Raw genomic sequence first — 19,595 nt, forward strand, 5'->3', positions numbered from 1 at the left:
GTAAATTTGCTGGAGCCAGCACAATGGCATAACTGGCTGATCCTCCACCTTCAAGGCCGGCATCCCATATGGGCAGCTCCACTTCTCATCCGACTCCCTGCTTGTGGCCTTGGAAAGCAGCAGAGATGGGCCCAGTGCTTTGGGAGCCTGAACTTAAGTGGGAGACCTGGAAGAAGCTCCTGCTTCCTGGCTTTGGATTGGCTCAGTTCTGGCCTTTGTGGCCTTTTGGAGAGTGAACCATCAGATAGAAGATCTTTCTCTCTGTCTCTCCTTCTCTATATAATTTCTGCCTTTCCAATAAAAATAAGAAAATCTTTCTGTAAAATATTTAAGGTTTTTTAACATCTTTTTTTTAAAGGAGATGGAGAATTCTAAGGGTGAATACTTTATTTCCATATTGAATTAGCAAAGGGTTTACTTTTGCTCAGGATATGATCTATCTTGTTATTGTGGAGGAGCATCTATAAATATTAATTGGATCCTGTTGGTTGATGGTGTTAAGCAGGTCCTCCCTACTCTCGTTGATTTTCTGCCCAGTGATTCTGTCAGCTTTCAAGAGAGTGTTGATACCTTCAACAATATCATTGGATCTGTCAGCTTCTTTCAGTTCTATCATTTTTTTTGCTTCATGTGCTTTGGAATTCAACTGTTTGGTACCTATCCATTTCAATGACCTTTTTGGCAAATTGGACTTTTTATCGTTGCATGAAGTCCTTCTCTGTCTTTGGTAATTTTCACTGTTCTGATGCCTATTTCATCTGATACTATCAAGTGTGGTGAATTCACAGTTTTCTTCTGGAGTATGCCTGCAGACATTTATTTGCTGAATGTTTTCAGTCATGCTAGGGTAATCCTTTTCTGGTCAGAGTGAGCAAGATTTTACTGTATCGTTTTGTTTATTTGTTCGTTTTGTTTGTACCTTTGGCATTTCCAGGTGGCTGACTTTTTTGGTTCAAGCTGTGGGATGCAAGAGACAAAAAGGAAACCCAGGAAACTCACTGTCAATTTGTCGTTCATGCCCCACAGTCCTTAGCTGGTCTACTTTTTTCCTCTCTTTTTAAAATATTCTTATTTTTGGTTTATATATAATTTCCAGGGTTTTTAGTTGTAGTTAACAGGAAGAATGGAGAAAGGTACCTCTACCACACATTCCCAGAAGTCTGGAAATCTTACATTTTAAATAAAAATACTTGAACTAACATTTTATGTCAATACTTAGAGTTAATCATAGTCTGTACATCCTCCCTACCTCCCAGAACTTGTTGGGGTTAAATACTCAGAAGAAAATAAATCTATTAGCATAGGTGGAGGAATTATGGATGACTTTGACTTCAGGTATACATTTTCCTACATTGTATTTTCTGTATGTTTATTTTTACCTACTTGAAAGGCAGTCATAGGTAGGAAAGAAAGATGGCAGCAGAGAGAGGTCATGTATCCCATGGTTCAATCTTCAAATGGCCACAACAGCCAAGGCCGGGACAGGCTGGTTCCAGGAGCATAGAATTCTATCCGGGTCTTCTAAGTGGGTGACAGGAGCCCAAGACCTTCAGCCATTGTCCCAGCCTCCCAGGTGCAGCAGTGGAAAGCTGGATTAGAAGCAGGGTAGTGGGAACTGAAACCAGCCCTCCCATGATAGAAATTGGTGTCCCAAGTGGGAACTTAGTCTGCTGCACCACAATGCCAGCCTCATGGATTTTTCTCCATTTTTCACAATGAGTATGTGTTGTTGTAGACAATAGTTGGGAGTTCAACACTCTGCAGCTTACTTTGCTATTACTGGCTAATATAACATCTTTTTTCTACCAGTAAAATTGAGTTTTCCAGGTCTTCCTTTTGTTTATCACACTAATAAACACAATTTCAAGTTCAAATTTTTAAACCTGTAGCTCTTCATAAATAGTAAGAGGTAAAACAGAAAGAGATGTCAGCTCTCCCTTTGATCAACAGAGGGAGCATGATCCTTTTGCATCAGACAGTGGTTCAAGAATCCAATTTGCTATGGTGTTAAACTAAAAAGTTTTATAATATTAGGCTTATTTTGTTGGGCAACATTACAGGGATATGAATGTTGAATAATTTTTAAAAATTTGCTTGAAAAGTAGAGTGACAGAGTGGGACAAATAGAGATCATCCTCTGTTGGTTTACTCCCTAAACACCTGCAGCAGCTGGGGCTGTGCCAGACCAAAGTCAGAAGCTGGAGTTCCATCTGGGTCTTCCACAGATGTGACAGAAACCCAAGAGTATAGGCCATTATCTACTGTGTTTCAGGATCATTAGCAAAGTTAATTTGGAAGTAGAGTAGCTGGGACTGGAAGCAAATATGGGACTAAATCCAATATGGGTTGCAGATACCATCAGTAGCAGCTTAACCTGATATTTCACAACACCTGCCCTTCAATGACTGCTAAGTTGTTCTGTTAATATCATTGTGTTGTTGACAGTAAAATGTCATTTAAGAGCCTTGCAGAAGTCTTTTAGAAGCATTATACCCTGCTAAAATTATTTTCAAAAAGAAATCCACAATTCAACGTTTATTTGAATTTATTTTTATGTGTCATTCAATTTCTGTTTGAATGACAGTATTCAGAGAGAGGGAGAGACACAAAAGAAGATCTTCCATCCACTGGTTCATTTTCCAAATGGCTGCAATCACCAGAGCTGGACCAGGCTAAAGCCAGGAGCCAGGAGCGTCTTCCACACTTCCCAGATGGGTTCAGTGACCAAAGCACCTGGGCCATCCTTTGCTGCTTTGCCAGCTCATGATGCCTTTGTTGAGGTGCTATGTTGTAAAATGCTGCACATATACTAAAATTGGAACAATACAGAGAAGTCGAGCATGGTCCCTGTGCATAGAAGAGAGTAGGAAATATGTATATATATATTTTTTCTGTCAAAAACTGCAGCAATTTCAGTTTCCATTGGTAAGAGCTCAAGTCACCATATTTCATGAATCATTCTTCATTCTATTTTGTGCTGCCAGTAGTCAGATTGAAGGAATAACCCAGGCCATGTCTTACATGAATGTGTGTTTTCTTTGTGAAAATTAATGATCTAGGGGGAGCGAGTTGTCTTCCTCTGAGCACTGCAAGCCCAGCACCATTTGGCTAATAAACAATAGGGGAGAGGTGTGCTGTGTGGAGCACTTATGCATCTCTTGCACGCTTTCTGACTGTGTAATTCTGAAACTCAAACTGGCAGGGAGTGGGTGGAACAGACATCCAGAAAGGGCCATGTCAGCTCATGCTTTGTCTGACTGAGCGATCTGAAAGTGGCTCTGAGTGCGTTCTTGCTTTTCCTTTCACTCACCACTCCTCCATTTTCCCTCCCTCCTCCCTTCCCCTTCTTCTTCTTTTTACCCCCTCCTCCTCCTCCTCCTCCTCCTCCTTCTTCTTCTTCTCACTCTTTTTTAAAACTTGGAAGAAATACACAAAAAACCAAATCAAGATGTATAAAACGAAAGGTACTGCAGCAGTACCTTTCCAAGTGGTGAAAGTGAGTGAGTGACATGGCTCAGATCCTACAGATTGCCAGCCAGTCCTACAAGTGCTCAGCACAGTGTCATCTTGCACAATGAAAAGATAATAAAGGAATTATTTTTTTTAAAAAAACTTCATGTAGATAAATTTTAAAAACTTGAAATGGAAACATTCCTTGTAAGCTGGACATAAATTATCCAAGATAGTTGAAGAAGAAATAACCTCCATGGCCCTAAAGCTATTAAAGAACTGGAATTTATCATCAACATTTTCACACAAAGGAAGCTCAAAACCCAGATGACTTAACTAACTGCTGAAGTCTAATAGATTACAAGGATTGAATAATACAAATTTCACCCAAAATCTGGAAAATCAGAGAGAAAAAATACTTTCCAAATCAGACATCCTGGTAAAAATATTACGAGGAATGAAATCCAGTCACCAAAATCTTTCATGAACACAAATACAAAAAATTTCAACAAAGTTTTAATAAATAAATTCAACAATGTATAAGAGCATAATATTTCTCAACCCATGTAAGTTCAGGCAATTTGAAACCAATGAACATTCTTTACTGTGTTAGTAGACTAGAGAAAAAAAACAATCATCAATTCAATCCATCAGATCAAGCATTTGCTAAAATTCAACCTGTATTAATGATAAGTATAAAACAAACAGCAACAACTATAAATCCTTTCAGTCTGTTAGCCATTGGAGAAAACTTCCTTAACTTTATTGTTTTGGGGAAAATCAGTGTTTGACTTGCAAAGTCAGAAGGTGGCATGGGATGGAGGGAAGAGGAAGATAAGTTCTGTATCTCTTATTGTGTCCTTTGTTAGTGAACTGTGATTCTACAAGACAAATGATCCCATGCCACAAGGTGGGAAAAGAGGGTTTCATTATGTAAATGTGGCTCAGAGATAACTAGAATGTATGTGGCCTTTCCCAAGAAATATTACATTCCAAGCAACAGTGTCCAGCTTGCAAATCTTGGCAGATTATCTTTTTTGTTTTAAGATTTTTTTTTATTGGAAAGGCAGATATACGAGAGGAGGAGAGATAGAAAAGAAATCTTCCATCCAATGGTTCACTCCTCAAACTGCTGCAATGACTGGAGCTGAGCCAATCTGAAGCAGGAGCCAGGAGCCTCTTCCAGGTCTCACACGTGGGTGCAGGGTCCCAGGGCTTTGGGCCATCGTTGACTGCTTTCCCAGGCCACAAGCAGTGAGCTGGATGGAAAGTGGGGCCTCCGGGATTAGAACTGGCGCCCATATGTGATCCTGGTGCATTCAAGGCGAGGACTTAAGCCGCTAGGCAGTTTATCTTAATGACCTCATTATTTTCATATGGCTTTAGATGACTATTAGGATCACCTAAAGAGCAAGATGACTGTAGTCATGTCAAGATGAATCCCTATAGTGGTATGCAAATTTAAAAAATCCATATCTAACAGCAATTTATGTGGGAGATTGCTTGTTTTACTCTAAGACTTGGAAGAAGGCAAAGAAGTCAGCCCTTACATCATTCTCAGTAAGCATAATTTTGAAAGTTACAGTCGATGCAATAAGGCAATAAAGAAAAACAAAAAATGTGCACCTTGGAAGTCAAGAGGTACAATTGGAATGGGCATTGGACTCAGGAATTAGGAGGCTACTGGGGATGCCTGCATTGCGTGGTTGGAGTGTCTGGCTTGAGTCTGCATTCTACTTCCATTCCTAACTGCCTGATGGTGTGCATCCTGGAAGCCAGCAGTGATGGTTCAAGTACTTAGGTGCCAGCCACCTGGGAAATTCAGTTTGAATTCCAGGCTCCTGGTTCAGCTTAACCCAGCCTTAGCTATTGTAAGCTTTTGGAAATGGGCCACTGGTTGGAAGAGGTTGCAAAGTCAATGTACAAAACTCAACCGTGTTTCTTCATACTAACCATGAATAATCTTAAATTTATCTTAAATACCGCTTACCATAACATCACAAACATAAAATAGATAGGAATAAAGTTGGCAAAAGATGTGGAAGACCTATATACTGAAAACTGTTGAGAAGTTAAGGAAAACTTCAACAGGTATAAATGGAGAGACACATGGTTTTCATGAATCGTATGAATCAGTGATAAGATAGCAATTCTCTCCAAACTGATCCAGAGAAAACAGGTAATCCTAGTCAAAATCCCAGCAGACGTTTAAACATTTTTTAGATTTTAATTGATGTACTGATTCTAAATTTAATGTGAAAGTACATGACAATGCAAACTTCATGTTCTGATTTGTTTAGGAGCCCCTTAGGCCCTGTCCAGCCCTGAGGCTCTAAGGCTTTAGGGATTTCAGACGTGCATGGCTAACTAAATACATCTCATTTATTTCATTTTTACTCTGGCTGGTTAGCCTTTTCTTCCTCTTCTGGGGTTACTGGGTCTTTTATATCAAGTCAGCTGCAAGACTTACTGCCTCACTGCCTGCCCCACACCCATCTTCAACCACCCCTGGATTCCCTAGGGCCATTGACACAAGAGCATGCCTCTCAGATAATGGAAAATTTGTTCTAAATGCTTATTTTAGATTGAGAAAGATCCACTACCTTGCGTCCCTGTTGTGCGTATGTCTGCTCTGCTCTATGGTTTTTGCACAGCTGAGTGGTCCTGCTGTCCCCCCACCCCCAACCCAACTTTCTCCATTTCTGATGGCTGTCTCATCTCCAAAGGACCCATTAGGAGCCTGGTGGGTGTTGCGATGAAAGGGGAGGAATGGCATTTGAGAAAAGACAGGGGCCCTGCTGTGGAGGAGGCATCCATCAACAGTAAGCATTCAGAGGCAGGGACATGGGTTCCCATAAGGCCACTGGCAGCCTTCATATCTCCCCTATTCCTATCTCCTCAGGTTTCCCAAGCTATCAGATGCCTCGTGTCTCTTATTTCCTCAGGATCAATGGCTTGAGCTTTGCCCATGGGCCTGAACCCTGAGCTTCCTGCTGGGTCCTCTAAAGGGTGATCTTCTTTCTCTCTTTGCTAGTCCTCAGAGAACTTTTTCTGTTTTTTACTTAGTTTTCTACTGAGACCCAAACAACTTTAGTTGTGCAGACAGTAAGAACTGAGAGCCAAGTCTAGAGAAATTTTGTACAAATTGTGGGGATTTGGATGATCAGAACTTGCCAGGGGATAATCTGATACCTACATTAATGCCATTACTGATCTTCTTGCCCCCAACTTGCTATGGTCTAGTCACCAGATATTGGAACACCTGAATTGGAGTAGGATGTGCTTGCATCCTTGATGTCCCATGACTTTCTGTAATAGCCTTCAAGCAATTCCTACCTCCCATCCCCAGGAACCTCACCAATGAACTTGGAAAGTCCTTTCACTGATTTTCCCCAGAGTGCACACAAAGGCCAGTTGACTACTCTATAAGTACATGCTTTGAAATGTCTCTGAGCTCTCTGTGAGAAGGGAATTCTTGAACGTTTTAGAGTTCTCACATTGGATCCATAGTCCCGTGATTGACCTTGGAGTCAACCTGGCCAAATCTGAATGATGACAGCCAATCACAAACTTGAAAATAGACCCCAGATGCAAGGAGATGAGACAGTTAGGTTTACTTCCTGTTTTCTAATTTAAGAGGTTTCGTGTTGCAGAAAATCAGTGTGCTGGGGTTGAAGGAGACTCAGACACAATCACCATGAAGCTAGGATCACTCCTCAGAACCTGGGCTTTCTTGCTTTCTCCTGCAATGCTCTGGGCAACTTTGGTGTTCCTGGGTAAGTAGAATGTTTGAGTGTGGGTGTGGGAATGGAGATACACCTGCTTCAGGGAAGAGTTGAGAAACAAGCAGTGTTCAGGTAAGATCAGAGGCTAGGTATAAGAAAGCTTGGTATGTAGACATAAAGGCTGAACATGAGATTTCTTCAAGCCTTTTCCATTTTTACAATTTCCTATGACTGTGACATCCCCTCTAGCTACAATCTAAACTCACTCCTTTTTGAGACAAGGTTCTTGCAAAAGTGGTCTGCACTTACTCTCTCCACTGCCTCACTCCTTGAGGCTTGCCATCGGGCTTTCACTGCAATCAGTATTGCATAGAGCAGCGAACTGCCTGTTAACCAGGCTGCAGTACACCGTTTGGTTCTTGGCCTGCTGATCTTCTCTGATGCATGGAGGAACCTATGATTCTTTAGTCCTGTGTGATGTTCTCTTCCATGGAACTCTCTTCTCTTTGTGCTACAGGTACTTCTTTTGGCTCCTCAGTGACTACTTTTCTTCCTCTTAAATTATAGGCTTCTCTGTACCTACACCTTTGCCTTCAGCTTCTGCTTTCTTTACACAATCTGCTTCACAAGCTTATTTGAATCATTTTTTTCCATTGCAACTATATTTTTAAGAGACCAAACAATCTTTTTAGGCATGCTTTTGAGTTTCATATTTAATTATTAAGCTTTGCACCATACACATCCATCTATGTGTCTCATAGTATCTCAGCATGATGTGACCAGAACTGAGTTAATCTGTCTTCGGGAGCCCCATCTCTTCTAATTCACCTCACATTATTTTTTATCTCATTTGATGGTGTTAATCCACCCTGAAACTCAGATTAAAAACCCAAAAAGCAACCTGGACTTTATCCTGTCCCTTTCTCCATTTGGCCAATCATCAGGTTTGACAAATGCTTCCAGAATTATTCTTAGAGCCACTCCCTTCTCTGAAACATCATTTATTTCCTAGGATGAACCCTCATCTTTGGTAACTTGGACTGAGCCATAACTTTGTTTATTTTAAAATTTATTTGTTTGAAAGGCAGAGTGATGGGACAGAGGAAGAGATGGAGGAAAAGAGGTTTTCTCTCTGTTGGTTCATGCTCTAGTTGCTAAGGTTAGACTAGAATGGTTCCAGGCTCCACGAACTTCATCCAGTTCTCCAGCGTGGGTGGCAGGAACTCAAGTGTTGAAGCCATTGTCCTCAGCTTCCCAGGCAAATCAGCAGGAAGCTGGATTAGAAGTAGAGTAGCCAGGAATCTAAGTGACAACATAAAAGAGGATGCTGGGTCCTAGCAAGTGGCATTACCCATGGCACAACACTGGCCTCACTTGTCACAGTCTTTTGTCTTTGAAATGATTTATGTACTCTTCAGAGCAATTGCTAAATTCCAGTTTGCCTGTCCTACATAGTTTTTTATTGTGGCACAAAGGTCCACATGATTTGGCACCTATTATACCTGTTTAGCTTCTACTGTCACCCTGTAAGCCTGAAATTGATGCTTTAATAAATTCTAATCCACTTATAGCACAGACTCTTACTTGTCTCCAAGGCTTTGCAAAAACTGTAGTCTTGGAATTAGATAATTTGATTTCAAGTCCCTCTCTGATTTATCAGCTCTTTATTACCATGGAAAAGGGGGCCTTTTTCTATCTCCAAGTTGACTTGCTCATGTGTAAAATGAGAGTAACAATATCTAGCATGTGAGAGGTATCGAGTGAAAGTGTCTGGTGGCTCAACCAGATTTTGTTTTTAAAAACGAAAAGGACAGAGGCAGCCGAGTCCAGTTGAGAAACAGGGGAGGAACCGAAAGGAGGTAGAGAACACGGAAGAGAGCCGAGGGAGGCTCTGCTGCAAGCACCTGGACCTGAGATGATGAGAATCAGGAAGTAGGAAGGGACCTTGGTAAGGGAAGTCACAAGGTCAGAGAACACAGGTGGGCCCTTGGGACTGGAGAGGAGCAAAGGTAAGTGGGAAAGGAAGAAATGGAGGGAAGAAGTGAGCAGCTTGAAGCATGAATGGCCATGGCTGGGAGGGGTGGGGGAAGCAGGAGTTGGCATAAATGGGGTCTGTGGTGCCTGGATTCAATCACTGAGGAAAGGGATAGGTGGAGGAGATCCAGTCAAAAATCTGTAACTCTAAGTTTCAACTCAGAAATACACATGATTCTGCAGTTACCAAAGTAGATGGAGAGGAGTGGGTCTGGGGTGGAGAGGACTGAGAAAAGATTGTTTTCCAAGGGAAAGTTCAAGGAAGAGAAGACTTTAAGACAGATGCCCAAAACAAACAAAACCAAACAAAAAACCCAAAAACCCTGAAGACTTAAAAGGAGGAGGGAGAAGGAGGAGACATAGCTACCTACAGAAAGCTCTTTGGTGTGATCAAGTCTTCAGAGTCAAATGAATTTTGAGAAAATGAATGTATGGAAGGAAGTCCCTAAGGAGGGCATCAGGACTGAAGAAGACCGTGAGAACATGATGGAGACATCTTTCCTGCTCCTTTACTTTCTCTCTTAGAAAGTTTTAGATGTGTTCATTTACTTTTCTATGCCTGCTTTCTTATGATTCACAATGAGGGAAAAAAGGTCACCTACATAATGAAAGTGGGTGACAATGAAATAGGGTCACACATGAAAGTGCTAGCAGTTGGCAATGACTGTTAGGCTCTGATGTCTTCCTTTCCCTCCTGTCCTATACCTGTTGCTCTGGGTTCACCCTCGTCATTGGCATCTGGCTTCCTGTACCAACAGCCAGAGATCATGCTGGCGAGTTCATTGTCTCCAATTCTCTCCTTTTGTCTTCCTTAAACCATAGCTCCAATTTCGTGTGATCACAGCCATAAATGCCAGTGAACTGAGCTTAAAATTAACAATTTAAGACTCTTAGAGGTCTCTTGGGGGAGAAAAAAGGGTTGTGGCTCCCTCTCAGAGCGGGGGAACCTTTGGCAGAGGGTAATTTCCTGTCCTTTTTCTGTAAATTGCAGCATCACCGTCTGGATCCTCCTGGGCCATGCCCTCTTCCACTGCCAATCTTGAGATTCCACAGTGTGAAGGACCCTTCAGCCCTGGAGAGAGCAGCTGCCGCAAAAAGGATGACTTAACTGACTTAAGGGAAGATGACTATGAAGTCAGGGGCTACACTTTCAGTGAGCCCTTCCATCTGATCGTGTCCTATGGTGAGGTCCTGGGAAGGCTTGTCTGGTACCCTAAACCCCTCCTTTCAATCCCACAGGTCCCTCAGGAAGGTTTTCCCAGAACACTGGCATTAGGATGAGGTGTTTTCTGTCCCACCTTCAACCCACAGCAACTGGGGGTTGTACTCAGTCCTAAGCCCTAGAGAAGATGCTCCACATTCCCAATCAGGGGTGAGAGTTATCTGAATCCCATTGTAGGTATCCCTGGGAGATTTCCCCCGTCATGAAAAACAGGGGTGACATTAGCTCGCTGTCTCTCTCTCTCTCTCTGGGCCACAGACTGGCTGATCCTCCAAAGTCCATCCAGTCACCTGTTCGAAGGGGACCCCCTGCTTCTGCGCTGTCGAGCCTGGCAAGACTGGCCGCTGACTCAGGTCACCTTCTACCGAGATGGCTTAGCCTTGGGTCCCGCCGGGCCTAACAGGGACTTCTCCATTGCTGCGGCGAAAGTGACAGACAGTGGGCGCTACCACTGCAGTGGCATCTTTAGGAGCCCTGGTCCCGGAAGTCCAGAAACAGCGTCGGCTGTGGCTATCACAGTCCAAGGTGAGAGCTAGACGCAGCGTGGCCAGGGTGGAGACACGTGGGGGCAGATCAAAGAACTCAGAAGTGTGCTCAAAAGAGGAAAGGATCACTGTAGGCTTGGGAAACAGGTTGCTGAAAAATGCTCAAGTTGAACTATCAGGAGGGGGGAGACCTCGGTGCTGCTTTTTCAAGTCACTCAACCCCACCCAGCCATCACATTCTGCATCATCTAAATCTCTGCTTGCCAGTGTTTTCTGATGGGGTCTCTAGACTGTTAGAGATCTTCTCTAGCCCTGACTGCTGGAAGATAATCAGAACTTGAAAGGCTCAAATGCAACCTTCCTGAGAGCTCATTCCTGGTGGGAATCAGGGAAAAGAAGTATGACTGGGGTCATTTGACTGTCTTGCATACAGAATACAGAATGTCTGAGCTTTTCTTTCTCACCCCCTTCCTCCCTAGAACTATTTCCACCTCCAGCACTCCAAGCTACATCTTCTGAGCCCAAAGAGGGAAGCCTGGTGACCCTGAGCTGTCAGACCAAGCTGCCCCGGCAGAAGTCAGCCACTCGCCTCCGCTTCTCCTTCTATAAGGATGGAAAGCGAGTGCGCAGCAGGAGCCGTTCCTCAGAATTCCAGATCCCCACAGCTGCAGAAGAGCACTCTGGAACCTACTGGTGTGAGGCGGTCACTGAGGACAACCAGATCCGGAAACAGAGCCCCCAGCTGGAGATCCAGGTGCATGGTGAGTTAGTATTATGTGTCTCTCTGCGTGTGTGTGTGTGTGTGTGTGTCCGTGGCGGAGGGACCCATGAACCTGGATTCAGTGTGATAATGTTAGGAAGGAACACAGGGGAGGCAGGAGCAGCAAGCTAGAGAGCCAGAGGATGAAAGAGAGCACAAATAGAAAACCCCTCCATTGGACCAGGGTGTAAACCTCACCAAAGACCCAAGCCAGCTCTGCACCTGTTGCCCCATAGACCTTAGGAGTCTGATGTCATCCCTGGGCATTTAGATTGTATAACAGATGCGACAGACTGTCCTCATCTGGAATGATAAAGAAGTAGTCTGGAGTTAACCATCAGTTCTGGGAGCTACCAGTAAGAAAGCTGCATTTGATTTAAAATACAGTAGAAGACATATCAAAGGCAAAGAGGAAGCTTGAGGTCATGGATGTGAGAAATAATGGGAGAGATATGGGTTGCTCCTCCTGTAATAGAGGTGACTCAGGGGCCATAAGAATATCCTTAATATGGGGGATTAGGTTAATGTCACATACAATATAGAGGTTGAACCTGGGTCATGCTTCGGAGAATGAGATCCTGCCTTGCTAGAGAGGAGCTGGCCAGCCATCGTAGTGGTCTGATGACAAGGCTTCATCCCTGAAGCCTCTTAAGCAGAGGTACCAAAACTTCAGACTAAAATTAGGATCAAGAGGGCACCAGGGCCCCACCGGGCCACACGGCCACCTTCGGAAAACAAGACAGAGTGAACAGCACTATGAGAGTAGAGCAGGGTCAGACTCCACCCTCGCACATGCCTCCTGCCCTGCAATCCAGGTCCTTCCGGCTCTGCTGCATCAATGACCTTCAATCCGTCTCCTCAGAAGTCAGCTGCTCCGGACACTCCGCCCACCGAGCCCCCTGGACCTCCGCCTCCGCCTCCGCCGTCAACTCCTTGTGCCGAGGAGCCAGGCTTCACTGCTCCTCTGAGGGCACCGGACCCCCATCTGTACCACCAAATGAGCATTCTTCTGAAACATATGCAGGATGTGAAAGCTCTCCTTGGTCACCTGGTCATAGAGCTGAGGGACTTGTCTGGCCGCCTGAAGCCTGAGCCCACGCAGCCTCCTGCAAATTAGAAGCCAATGATTTGCCCATGGTATTGCTCCACCAGCTTCAATAAATGCAGCTCTGCCCATGTTTCTCTTTCTGTCTTGCACAAACGCATAAGTAGTTGTATTATGTTTGAAAGAACAATGGTGGCAGGTGAGTGTAAATAAACGTATGCCAACTGATCCCTGGAGTTTGGTTCTGCTGGAATAGTCTCTGTTAATAGGACAGCTTAATTCTGCTTTTTTTCTGGATCAGGAATTTTCTTCTGTTGCCTTCATCAGAATCTGATAATTTAAAAAGGAACAATGAAGTAGATGTAATTCAGTAGTCACAACTAATGTTCAATAGCCTTCATTGCAGGGCATTTGGCAATCATTGGAGACATTTTGGTTGTCACTCTTGCGGGTGGGGATGTAAGTGCTAGTGAGTTCTAGAAAGTGAAAGCCAGGGGTGCTGCTGACATCCCATAATGAACAAGACAGCCTCTCAACAAAAGATTTTCTGTACCAAGATATCATTAGTGCCTGGGTGGAGAAGCCCCCACCTAACAAAAGCCAGGGTGGATTCTGGGGTATACTTTTATGCCATCCAGTTACGCTCCTCTTCAGTGTCTATTATATGCTCGTGTTTCATTGGTACTATTGGTCTGGATGTCCCAGTCTGTATGCTTAAATCCCAACGTGCAAAAAAAAAAAAAAAAATGATGTAAGGAGGTGTGGCCTTTGGGTGATGATTAAACTATGCAGACAGAGCCCTCACCATTGGGATCATTGCCTTCAATAAAGAGACACCAATAGCTCACCCACCCTTCAGCCATGTGAGAATATAATGAAAAGATGCCTTCTGTGAAGTAGAAAGAAAACCCTGAACAGAAACCAACTCTGTTGATGCCTTGATATTGGACTTGCCAGCTTCCATAAGTGTGAGAAATAAATCCTATTTTTTATAAGCTACTCAGTCTATGGTGTTTTGTTTCAACAACTCCGGTGAATGAAAGCATCTTGCCTCTGCTAGATGCCTGAGTTCATGCTATGCTAACTAAGTACACTTATAAGCCAGTTTGTCTGTGTGCAGAAGCCTCAGCCTTTGGGGTGGAGAGGCAGTGATACCCCCACTCACAATACAATTGAAGCAGTACATACAAAATCTGCAGGATCCTATTGGACTCAATAACGTAAGGTCCAGTGTATCATGGCCAGAGCACCAAATATTTATCTTAACCCACTTGTCTATGAAGTATTTTTCTCTTAAAAATACACGTGGATCTATTTCAAAAATATTTATAGAGTGAATAGAGAGTCAAGAGAGATCATACACCCACTGATTCGCTCCCATATGGCTAGAAAAGCCAGAACTGGGCCAGTCCAAAGCCAGGAAACAGGAAAGTGCTTCAGGTCTACCACATTGGTGCATGAGTCCAAGGCGTTAGGCCATCCTTCATTGTGCTCCAAGGCCATCAGCAGATGGCTGAATTGAAAGTGAAATAGGACAAATGGAGGCTTAGCTTGCTATGCCACAGTTCTGGCCCCACATGTACCTATTTTAGTGTCATATTAGCACTGCTGTATTTATTTAGACTGTGATACTCATCCAAATGAGCTGAGCTGGCAGACCCCATGGTAATCTTTGGTCAACTTAACAAGGGCCCGGAGCAATAGCGTAGCGGTTAAGGTCCTTGCCTTGAACACACCCAGGATCCCTTATGGGCGCCGGTTCTAATCCCGGTGGCCCCGCTTCCCATCCAGCTCCCTGCCTGTGGCCTGGGAATGCAGTTAAGGATGGCGCAAAGCAGTTAAGGATGGGACCCTGCCCCCGCGTGGGAGACCCAGAAGAGGCTCTTGGCTTCGGATCAGCGCACAGCACCAGCTGTTGCGGCCGCTTGGGGAGTGAATCATCTGACGGAAGATCTTCCTTTCTGTCTCTCCTCTCTGTATATCAGCCTTTCCAATAAAAATAAATAAATCTTTAAAATAAATAAATAAATAACTGGCAAGAGTTCTGTTATGTTACCCTTAATTACACAGCACAACATTACCGGTGGCTTTTGTGCTGTTTAGTCTATGCAGTTTTGTTCCATGATGATTTACAAAAAAAAATGTATACATTATCATTCCAGACATACCACAAATAAAAGAACAAACTCATGGTGGATGGTAAACTTCGAGTTTTCCAGCAGTTTCTAGAATCTTCAAGAAGAAGGATATACCAATTGGGAACTGCTAAATGTCCATAAATGTTGGTACAAGGTGAGAGAAATGGTTAGCAATTGTGTGAATGGGAATTAATCAGAAATGACCAGAAGAATGCCACGACTTGTGTGAATTTGCAAAAAGGAAGCTCAATTGTCAATACACTCTGCTAGGTGTACCTCAAAAGACACCATGTTATTCCCATTCTACACGGAGTTCATTTCAATTATGAAGCATTTGTCACTGTTTAAATTAAAGATCAGTTGACGTAGTGACCTAGTCTGGTGTTGTTCTGCTTTTGTGTTCTTCAGCCAAGGCAGCAGAGGAGATGATTTACTGTAGTTCTTACATTCAGCCACAACTGAGAATAGAACTATTCCAGAACATCACAGGTCCAGGGCCCTTTGGCCATCAAGGACTGCGTTGATGTCAGCAAAGTGAGTCTTGTTGGTGGTTTGGGTGTTCTATCATTGATGGAAGTTTCAGATGCGTAGAGAGACAAATTGTTGCTGATAGCCCACAGTCCAACAGCTAGTGCCGGCGTCCCCGGGTCTGGAACCTCTGGCTTCCGCTTCATTGCCATCCCAGGTACAAGTGAGCACTTCACTTGGGCCTCTGCCTCATATTTCTTTTTTCTGCCTGTACTTTTGTGTCTTCCTGGCTTTCATGGCACCAAGGTCTCCAAAAACATGGTGCTTAAGGCGGGAGAGAGACAGAGTCTTTAAGATGGTTCTGGTGCTGGTCCAATCCCCAGAGTGTTTTCTCCCAGATTGTAACATCTTTGATAGTTGGCTTTCATATGACCTTCGATGCCATTGTTCCCTGAGATAATAATATTCAGAATAATTGCAACTATCTATTGGACATGTACTTTGTGCTCAGCACCATGTAACACCCTTTAGATTTGTTTTTGAATTTTTTTAAAAAATATTTATTTTTATTGGAAAGGCAGAACATATTTACAGAGAGAAGGAAAGACAGATAGATCCACCATTCTCTGGTTCACTCCCCTAACAGTCACAATGCCCAGAGCTGAGCTATAAAGTGAGGAGCCAGGAGCTTCGTTCATGTCTTCCACATGGATGTGGGGTCTCAAGGCTTTGGGCCATCCTCTACTGCTTTTTCCGGCTACAAGCAGGGAGCTGGATTGGAAGTGGAGTAGCTAGGACAAGTTGGCACCCATATGGATCCTGGCACTTGCAAGAGAGGATTTAGTCATTAAGCCATCGCGTTGGGTCCTTTTTCTTTAATTTAAATGTGTTTATTTTTAAAAATGTTTGATTAATATGAAATACACTTTTTTATGAAGTGCAGTATAATATTTTAATAGATGTATGTAGGGTAAATTGATCAACATAAGCAATAAAAATTTCCATTTCTTTATCTTTTCTTTTTAAAGGTTTAGTAATTTTTATTGGAAAGGCAGATATACAGAGAGAAGGAGAGACAGAGAGAAAGTCTTTCATTCGCTGTTTCATTCCCCAAGTGGTCTCGGCGGCTGGTGCTGAGCCAATGCAAAGCCAGGAGCCCCCTCCCAAGGCTTTGGGTCATCCTCAATTGCTTTCCCAGGCCACAGGCAGGGAGCTGTAAGAGAAGTGGAGCAACCAGGATTAGAACCAGCGCCCATGTTGAATCCCAGTGCATATGAGGCATGAACTTTAGCCGCTAGGCTGTAGTGCTGGGACTCAAATCTGTATCTTTTCTTGGTCTATGTAGCTTAGCAGTCCTTCTCCTCCAGTTCTTTGTACTGCGTATAATATATTTATGTCAACTATAGCCATCTCACTTCGGTGGAATACTAGAATATATTTTATCTGACTATATTTTGGTATCCATTATCCAATTTCTCCTTCTTTTCTCCTCCTACTTCTTGCGCTAATCTAAGTTCAGATTGACATTTTACTCAGCGCATATAGGAAAGAGCATGAGCTATTTTAATTTTTGTCTTGGCAGATTTCACATAGCACAACTGCTTCCAGTTTCATCCATTTTGCTGCAAATGCATTTCATTCTTTTTTGTGCCTAAATAATATTTCTTTGTGCATATATACCACACTATCTTTACCCATTCATCCTTCAGTGGATTCCTAGTTTAAAATATCTTGGCTATTGTGAATGATCTACAGTGGGAATGGAGGTTCAAGTAAATCTTTGACATGCTGATTTCATTCGGATATAGTCCTGGAAGTGGGATTACTGATTTATTTGGTAGATATCTACATTCTTTAGGTTTTTGCTTTTTTTTTTTTTTTCAAGAAAACTCCATGCTGTTCTCCATAATGGCTGTACTAACTTGTATGCCTCCAAGAATATATAAAAGTTTACTTTTCTCTGTATTCTCACTATTGTCTTTTTGATCATTGTTATTCTAACTGGAGTAAGATGATATCTCGTTGTGGTTTTGATTTACATTTCTCTGATGGCTAATATGTTGAGCATTTTCACATATTTTATGGTTATTTGTATTGCATTCACTTTTTAAAAGATTTATTTATTTATTTATTAAAGACAGAGTTACAGAAAGAGAGAGAGAATGAAAATCTTCCATCCACTGGTTTACTTCCCAAACGACCACAACACTGCAGCTGGGCTCAGTTGAAACCAGGAGCTAAGAAATTCTTCCAGATCTTCCATATGGGTGCAGGAGCCCAAGCACTTGAAAGATCTTCTGTTACTTTCCTAGGCTCATTAGTAGGGAGCTCGAGTGGAAGTGTAGCAGCTGGGGCTCCAATCAGTGCAGTGTTGGCCCCTGTACTTTTTTTTTTTTTTTAAGGATTTGTTTTATTTTTATTGGAAAGTCAGATATACAGAGAGGAGGAGAGACAGAGAGGAAGATCTTCCCCCCGATGATTCACTCCCCAAGTGAGCCGCAACGGGCCGGTGCTGTGCCGATTCAAAGCCAGGAGCCAGGAACTCTTCCAGGTCTCCCACATGGGTGCAGAGTCGCAAAGGCTTTGGGCCGTCCTCAACTGCTTTCCCAGGCCACAAGCAGGGAGCTAGATGGGAAGTGTAGCTGCTGGGATTAGAACCGGCACCCATGTGGGATCTTGGCTTGTTCAAGGCAAGGACTTTAGCTGCTAGGCCATGCTGGGCCCCTGTACTTTTTGGTAAAGTTTTTTCAAATCCTTCATCCATTCAACTGGATTGTCTGATTTTTGATGTTGAGTATTTTCAGTTCTTAAATGGGAATATTAAGACTTCTTTCTTATAATGTTCCTTATATATCCTGCATTAATTCTTCATAATTATCAAATATTTACCATTATGTTTGCTGGTTTTTCACTCTGTGAGTTGCTTCCTTTGCTGTGCAGGAGCTTCTCAGTTTGCTATAATCCCGTTTGCCTAAGTTTGCATTATTTACCTGGGGCCTTATCATTCCCTTTGCTTTTGGGTTCTTATTCAAACAGTTGTTGGCTGTATAGATGCCTTAAAGTGTTTCCTCAATGATTTCTTCTAACAGATTCATAGTTTTTGTTCATACATTTGTGTCTTGATCTGTTTTGAGATCAGTTTTTGCACTGTATGTGTTGGGAAGAGGACTGGTTTCAATTTTCTGCATATAAACAGTTTTCCCAGTACTATTTGTTGAAAAGACTCTTCTGTCTTTGGTGTATGTTTTTGGTGACGTGGCAGATAATTGGTTAGATACGTCCATTTCCAGAATCTTCTATTCTTTTCCTCTGGTGTGTGTGTGTGTGTGTGTGTGTGTGTGTGTGTGTGTGTGTGATATATAACATACTGTTTTGGTTACAATAGCATTGTTTTATGCCTTTAAATCGGGTTTTATGATGCTTCCAGATTTTTTTTTCTTTTTTATTCAGTATCGCTTTGACTACTTGTGATCTTTCATGCTTTTCTATGGATTTCATGATTTATTTTCTAGTTCCATGAAGAATGTCATAGATGTTTTGATGAGAATTGCATTGAATCTGCAAATTGCTTTGTTTAGCATGGGTGTTTTAGTAATATTAACCCTCCCAATCCATGAACCTAAGAGGCTGTTTTTCCCAAATTTTTATATCCTCTTCAATTTTTATTAGTATTTTGTAATTTTCTTTAAATATGTTTTAGAAATACTACATAGTGGGCTATTTTCTTTTTCTTTTTTAGATTTATTCATTTTTATTGGAAAGTCAAATATACAGAGAGGAGGAGAGAAAGAGAGAAAGATCTTCCATCTGTTGACTCACTCCCCAAGCAGCCGCAATGGCTGGTGCTGAGCCAATCCAAAGCCAGGAGCCTGGAGCCTTCTCCAGGTCTCCCACAAGGGTGCAGGGTCCCAAGCTTTGGGTCATCCTTGACTGCTTTTCCAGGCCACAAGCAGGGAGCTGGATGGGAAGTGGGGCTGCTGGGACATGAACCTGCACCCATATGGGATCCTGGCGCATGCAAGGTGAGGACTTTAACCACTAGGCTACCGCACTGGGCCCCTACCAGACTGTTTGGATGGCCTCTGCCCTGTAGTATATCTTAAGATTTTGGATTGTGATTCCTTCAGCTTTATTTTTATTCTTCAATATAGTTTTGGCTAATCATGCTTTCTTGTGTTTCCAGACGAATTTTTGCATCATCTTTTCCATTTCTGAGAGTTTTGTTGGGATTTTTGATTGAGATCGCATTGAATCTGTATATTACTTTC

At 42.8% G+C, this 19,595-nt stretch overlaps 1 protein-coding gene and 1 non-coding gene across 3 annotated transcripts; both read left to right on the plus strand.

Moving 5' to 3' along the window:
- The first annotated feature begins 2,788 nt into the window (after nucleotides 1–2,788).
- LOC118758713 (U6 spliceosomal RNA) lies at nucleotides 2,789–2,892 on the plus strand. Its single transcript, XR_004995802.2, has one exon. It is a non-coding gene; the product is annotated as a U6 spliceosomal RNA (small nuclear RNA).
- Nucleotides 2,893–7,108: 4,216 nt separating this feature from the next.
- FCRLA (Fc receptor like A) lies at nucleotides 7,109–13,720 on the plus strand. 2 transcript variants are annotated; one of them, XM_058660951.1, is made up of 5 exons: nucleotides 7,109–7,226; nucleotides 10,201–10,392; nucleotides 10,690–10,956; nucleotides 11,396–11,677; nucleotides 12,492–13,720. In XM_058660951.1, exons 1-5 carry the CDS (start codon nucleotides 7,148–7,150, stop codon nucleotides 12,791–12,793), a joined length of 1,122 nt encoding a protein of 373 aa, XP_058516934.1. In that variant the 5' UTR covers nucleotides 7,109–7,147; the 3' UTR covers nucleotides 12,794–13,720. The 2 variants fall into 2 exon arrangements, with proteins under 2 accessions (XP_058516934.1, XP_058516935.1); XM_058660952.1 differs by having other exon boundaries at nucleotides 12,539–13,720.
- The last annotated feature ends 5,875 nt before the right edge of the window (nucleotides 13,721–19,595 follow it).

Source organism: Ochotona princeps, chromosome 2 (assembly GCF_030435755.1).
Source record: "Ochotona princeps isolate mOchPri1 chromosome 2, mOchPri1.hap1, whole genome shotgun sequence".
NCBI classification, from domain to species: Eukaryota; Metazoa; Chordata; class Mammalia; order Lagomorpha; family Ochotonidae; genus Ochotona; species Ochotona princeps.

Bases quoted from the DNA above. Each gene is read 5' to 3' on its own strand.
- FCRLA (XM_058660951.1), top strand. From the start codon at position 7,148: ATGAAGCTAGGATCACTCCTCAGAACCTGGGCTTTCTTGCTTTCTCCT. The intron at 10,393-10,689 runs GTGAGGTCCTGG...TCTGGGCCACAG, and splicing joins CCATCTGATCGTGTCCTATG to ACTGGCTGATCCTCCAAAGT. The intron at 10,957-11,395 runs GTGAGAGCTAGA...CTTCCTCCCTAG, and splicing joins TGTGGCTATCACAGTCCAAG to AACTATTTCCACCTCCAGCA.